Consider the following 6,584-nt stretch of genomic DNA (forward strand, 5'->3'; position numbering starts at 1 on the left):
GAGGCGGAAATGTAGGCCCGTGTGCTCAGATTTGGGTGCACGTTAAAGAACCCCAGGTGGTCAAAATTTTCGGAGCCCTCCACTACGGCGTCTCTCATAATCGTATGGTGGTTTTGGGACGTTAAACCCCACATATTAATCTATCAGACTGTCGTGATTTTTTTTTTCACCACTGCTCTAGAGTTTCAATTTCGCTTGCCTACTTCAACCAACCAGTTATTAGTTCCACCAACTTTGAAAACCTGAAACCCTCAAAAAAAAGATTTCTAGCTAATCTTGCTCCCAAGACAAGTACTACGTCACGAAATCCTGTGGCTAAACTCACGTCACGGTCCTTTACGCAATTTACGAATGACGAACCTACGTCATAGGTCCCTGCCGGAAATTACATATAACATTCTAAAGAACATTGGCGGTTCGAAAGTATGCGATACAAATAGGAAAAGTAACATCCCACCACAGGCAGACGGTGACAAATGCTATGCAATACTTCCAGAAGAAGATCTATAGACGTTTACACTTTAAAGCAATCATATCTGATAGATCTCAGTGAATCTGGCTTTACCGTGGAGTCATCGGTACACAATTTAATCCCGCATGCCATGCTCATGAGAGGCACATCTAGACAAACGGAAGCACATCAATGATAAGAGAAAATATCTTTTAACATAAGTTAATGCCGGTACCACCGATAACGACCATAACAACATCGTCACGGGCACGCAACGTCCATTGGTGTGAAAGCAAACTTGAACATTCAATAAATTTTACAAATCTATATGTGAGGCAGTAGGTTAACCTTCATAAGAAATACAATGACAAAGACTCCGATACGTGGCGTTTTCTTCGAGACCCTCGCAGAGGCGAGATGAAGTCTGAATTGGTGCTCGTTGAAACATCAGCCCCATTTGCACGTTCGGGCACCCACCGAATTTATGCGGATGTTTAAACATTCACTGATCAACGCACTCCAGCATGTACCAGCAAATACGGTCGAACACGTTGTCCACAAATGCTCTTTCTAATTGCGTAGTGGCCTTTCGCATATATAGTCGTTTCCGACGCCTCTACAGGCGAACTGCTCTCCCTGATGGTGATAAAGCAACTATAGCATAACGCTTCAGGGGCGTATTCCGGCACCAGAACCGGCGCGCAATATACCGTAGTCAAAGATTCGAGAATCCCCGCACAAAGGGTTGTCACACGGCATCTCTCCGTTGGACTCGGGAACGCCAAGGATCAAGTTCACATCAGGCATTGCTTAGTCGGACGCCCGCTGGGCTCCTGTGGATGCTTAAGCATTCCCTCGGGATGGACTAACACGAGAAGCAGGCTCACAAACTCGTTGTATTGGTGAATGCACGAATCGCGAGCGGATTAATAAGGTATCGGCGAAACTTGAAGACAAAGAGAAAGCTACATCTCGATTGAAGAAGCCGTGCAGGTAATGGCGAGGCATGTCACGAAGAAGTGGAGTTCACTGCAGAAGCACGCGTGTCGTGCTTTCGGCTATGGATGCCAGCTGCGGTGACATTCTGCGACTCTCTCCTGGACAGAGACCGGCGAAGTCGTCCAGGAATGCGTCGTACACCGCGACGGCAGCGTCCCCCATGTCGTCTTCGTACGACCGGTGCATTCTTTCCTGCAGCTGCTTCGGACCAGCGTAGGCGGCAACCTGTGACGTATACAGTTAGTACTACAGTGAATTGTAGCAGCATAATAGCATATTTTCTTAATAGCTTGTGGGACTATGATAGTATATTGAGGGACGAAGTATGAAAAAATACTCCGGCAATGTGAAAGTATAGTATCTATCAAATGATCAAGCGCATCGAATGATGAGATCACAAGCAAAGCTGATGTCCCAGTACGATGAGTAGCATTCTTCACCGGCAACATTCACAGTTCAGCGTATCTTGGTCACTGTTGGAACGGACGCTTTGTGGTTTGATGGGCTTATTGCGTGTTAAATATGCGCCTTATAAAATAAAGTTCGCAGAGAAATGGCAACTAATCTGCACATTCTCAGACAAGTGAGTGCTATAGACTGCTTAGGAAAACTAGTATTCTACTTCAACGCAGGAGTGAAAAAAAATCTTCTCCTTACCGATGGCAGCCTACGGGTATCAGCAACGAATCGCAAAGGCAGCGCTTTCACGGTATATTACTTCGCCAGAAGCTGTGCCATGTGTTTCGCGCATAAATGCGCGAAGTCAAAAATGCTCAGGCCACAGCCCCCCTCCCCCCCCCCTAACGGTCACAACCACCCCCTAGCGGCAATCCGGTAACGAAGCAGCTGCACTCACGTAGTACACTGCGCCGCCGTCCAGCGACTTCTCGATGTGCATGATCGCTACGACGCACTCCTTTTCGGCGGGGTTCCCGACCACTGGCTTGACGTTGCACACGCTCTCGAAGCTCGTCTTGTTCGGTCGCAGAACTAGTCGCGAATCGGGGACTGGCACAGCGTGGGCAGAAGCCCCGAGAGCCGTGGTTCGCGTGAAGAAGGTGTCGCCCCCCGCCTGCGTGGAAGCTTGTTCTGGTCGTGGCTTTTGAGTCCAGAAACACGCGATGTCTTTAAGGCCATTTCTTGTTTTTGTGTTTTCATTTTTAGGAAGATTGTTACTATGACTGCAAGCTCATACGGCTACCAGAAGTATTGTAAAAGATACACGCAATGGTCATATTGCAGGTGTATTGTAATCAAGGCCTCCGATAAGTCTAAGCACGCAGTGAAACAAAAGTGCACTGTTTAATAATGAAATGTCTCTGTCGGCCCACATACTGAAAGACATGTCCACAGCACAAGCATGCTTTACACGTAAGATAAGGTAATATATATACCTTCTCCTCTTGGTGGATAAAAATGGGCATTATTTACACGTTGTAAGACCATTATGATGGATGAACTACTAAAGCGATACAAGCGACGCAGTTATGCTTGAAAAAATTCGGGAGGAAGCATAACAGTAAGCACACAGCCTCGCTTAGACAAACCCTTAGAACAACGACTCTTTTTCTTATTTTGGCACCCACCTGCAGGTTAGCATACGCGAAATATGCACTGCACAGTTGCCAAGTTCTCTGAGGAACTAGTGGTTCGAAGCAGATCAAGCCATCTTTATGACCAGTTCTAAATGTCTTGTTGACCGTCTACTACTACGCAGGCCACGTCACAAATCAACACTTCTGAGGTCTAATCGGCAACGGTCGTCTATTTCTCATTTCTTTTGCACCGATACTTTTCTTTTATATCATTAACTATTTTAGGGGCGAAGCTCCCTACGCCGTGGGTCATATGTCCCACGTTGTCGTAGTCGTCATGTAGTCAGTAGCATTGCATTTGATGTCAATAAAAACGATGTCAAAGCATATCCACGAAGTGAATAATGATGAGTGGGGCGAAGCGTCCATCAGTCCATCCATGCTTCCGTACGACCATCCATCTATCCGTCCGTACGTCCGCTTCGCCCCACTCGTCATCATTCACCTCGTCAATATGCTGTGATTTTTTTTTCCTTTACACCATAAATATTACCGCTCTCTATAGATACGAATACGAAGGCGAGACTTTGAATGGCTGGACGACATCATTTTACAATGTTTTACAGTGCTTCTGCAAATCAACAACTCCTGGCGAATCTCGTCCGTATCAACGTAACATGTCCATAACAATTTTCGAAGCCCCCCGCCGCCACCGATGTCTTTTGCCCAAGTGTCGCTATGCCTGGCGGCGGCATTCTCCACCAATCACTGTGCTTATTTGTGTTGTGACGTAGAGGTCCCCCTATAGCGCAGTTTTGGACAGTCGCGAGAGCCATGCAAACTGTCCCTGGCTGCTCTCGGTGCTGCAAAGGCGCTTTTGCTCTACCAATGAATGACAGGGCCTCAACTCCCTTCGAGCCCCACTGCGGTGGTCTAGTGGCTAAGGTATTGGGCTGCTGACCCATAAATCACAAGATCAAATCCTGGTTGCAGCGGCTGCATTTTCGATGGAGGCCAAAATGCTGTAGATTGGAGCAAAAATGCTGTAGGCAAAAATGCTGCACATTACAAAACCTCAGGTCGTTGAAATTTCCGCAGCCCTCCATTACAGCGTCTGTCATAATCGTATGTTGGTGTTTTTTTTTTTTGTGGGGGGTACGTTAAAACCCTACATATCAACTCCCTTCTACCACTGAATCACGCCGGATCTGAAAAAGAGCTCCTTCAGCGTGTTTTCTAGTGCTCCTGTTCACCGTACGTAACTCGCCATTGGGTACGAGAAATCCAAGAACACATATACCGCACAGTTGGCGTTTGTCCAGCGTTGTGTCTGTTCTATGTCCAGCGCCTATTTCTGCTGTACCCTTTATAACCAGAAACCACACTTGTTCTGCGGACAAGAAACAATCTCCTCGTACAAGAAAGAAGCACAGTGTTTGAACCATGTGCATCGTCTCACCGAAACGCTGTAGGCGAACTTCCTGCGGTGGGCGGCGCCGAACGAGTCGCGTATCTCGCGAAACGCGGGAGCAGCGTACAGCCTGGCGCCGCTGCAGTGCACCGACGACCGCCGGGGCCGAAGCTTGTGTGTCGCTAGGACCACGTGTTCCACGAGCGCCAGCAGCGGGTCGAGGCCGTACGGAGCGACGTAGCGCGGCAGCGGAGGCACCGTGAGCATCACCTTCACCCGGTTCGCAACGAGACCCTCGACGAGCGCGTGGAAGAGCCGCGGCTCCTTGAGGACGTCGCACTCGTCTCCCGGGTGGTTCCAGTCTAGATTGACGCCCTGCGGTGCGCAGACCCGAAATTTCAGGTTGAATTTTCAAATGCAGTGAGTAAGAGAAGTACCATAAGGTGGGGAAAACTAAACAAGGAAGTTACGAGAAGAGCGTGCGTTACCAATTGTTTAATTTATTTATTTTTAGGTTGTCAGCAACTCATTAAACAGGCGAGATGGAACTGCGCTATCTAGCTGCAGAGCATGGGCGGACCCTACGAGCGAGGGGGGGGGGGGGGGTGGCGTAGCTCAAGCTTCCCGCCGGGCGGCTTCGCTAGGGTGCCTGAATGCTTTCCCTCGCCCGCCGCTTTCTAGGGTGCCTGAATGCTTTCCCTCGCCCGCCGCTTTCGGGCGAGCGGCGGGCGAGGGAAAGCATTCAGGCACCTTAGGCTTCGCGGAAACACAGTGCCCCTGGCGTCGGTCTGGAATATTTTTAAGAGTTTGTCTTCGGTTACTGTCCATCGACAACCGACTTCTGGCCGTCCTGTCTGGTAACTACTTAAGAGAGGGCTACTTAGGTCCAGTTCATTTTCTTTTCAGGCCTTTAAAAGTGACTGGTCAGCCATTCAGTGGAAAATGCCCCTGAAGCGTATTAGAGCGCGAGTAACACGTTCTGTTGACGAAAAGTCCACGCAATTGCTTAAGCTATGACAGTATCAAACTGCGTGGTAACTATTTTTCACAAAGCTATGATAATACAAAGCATCAGTGACGCAATCGATCAGTTGACGCTGTTGCACTGATTTGCTCGCCAAGACTAAAAATATACTTCTTTCATCGTTTACAAATGGCTGCCCTTCAACATGCGAGTCTGTTAATATGCCAAGAAAAGACGACATTGCGACATCGCGGCGATGTAAACTATGCTGTATGAACGATGATTAGTAGAAAGATGAAAATTATGTCTTCTGCGTGCAACCGTATTTATTGAGTGCGCATCCGGAGCAGTTGGTAAATTGAGGGGAAAATGGGCCAAACCAGGCTATGTTTTAACGTCAGGGCCAGACACAACCTTCTCACCTTCTAGGCGTGAAAAATGGTTCTGGCTTCCTTCCTCTTTTTTTCCTCTTTCCAAACAAAAAAATGGTTTTCTTACTTTTTCTCTCTTTCAAAGCTATTCTCTGGAAATGCTGTGCACGGGCTCGGCTGCATGGCTGCGAAATGAAACTACGTCTCTCATTGTGCTCCCTATGACGCACGCTCTTGTGTGTGACGTAGGCAACAATTTAACTGGTGGAGCAGCCAATGGAGACTGTCATAGTTTCTCATTCTGAACGGTTTTCGTTTGGCTTAGACATACACCGCTTTCGCTGTCAAAAAAAAAGTAACTCAATTTCAAAAAGTTGTTCACCGGTTAATAAATCCTCACCAGACATTACTGAAAACGGGAATTCATGGCTCTGCTTACGTCGTACTTGGGCCTGTCGGAGCCGGTATCGTTCACAACCCCTTCGACCATGTCCTTACGCCACGTCGAGTCCCGCAGCATGCGCACATAGTCGGCGCTGTCGCTGCGGCGACCACCGAAAGTGACGTACAGGGGAATCGGCCTTCCTCGGTGCCGCAGTGTCCCGTCGAATCTCGAGGCCGACACGTTCTCGAAGAGCTCGACATCCAGCGGTCTCCGAAAGCCGCCATCGATGGCTCCACCGAACCGATGCAGGGACACGCTGTAGAACACGACGGCCGTACAGTAGGCTGTCGGAAGATGAGCCGCAGTGTAGGGTCTCTTCGGGTGGAAGAACCTGAAGTAGTGCAGTCAAAGAGACTTGCAAGTAGACAAAATACGGACGAACCCGGATACATCGAATCTGAATGGGAT

At 48.6% G+C, this 6,584-nt stretch overlaps 1 protein-coding gene across 1 annotated transcript; it reads right to left on the minus strand.

The window, feature by feature from the left end:
- Positions 1-1,329: 1,329 nt before the first annotated feature.
- On the minus strand, positions 1,330-4,933 carry LOC142767347 (uncharacterized). The gene is made up of 2 exons (XM_075868832.1): positions 4,445-4,933; positions 1,330-1,675 (listed from the first exon to the last, which is right to left on the minus strand). Exons 1-2 carry the CDS (start codon positions 4,661-4,663, stop codon positions 1,478-1,480), a joined length of 417 nt encoding a protein of 138 aa, XP_075724947.1. The 5' UTR covers positions 4,664-4,933; the 3' UTR covers positions 1,330-1,477.
- Positions 4,934-6,584: the final 1,651 nt, after the last annotated feature.

Source organism: Rhipicephalus microplus, chromosome 7 (assembly GCF_043290135.1).
Source record: "Rhipicephalus microplus isolate Deutch F79 chromosome 7, USDA_Rmic, whole genome shotgun sequence".
NCBI classification, from domain to species: domain Eukaryota; kingdom Metazoa; phylum Arthropoda; class Arachnida; order Ixodida; family Ixodidae; genus Rhipicephalus; species Rhipicephalus microplus.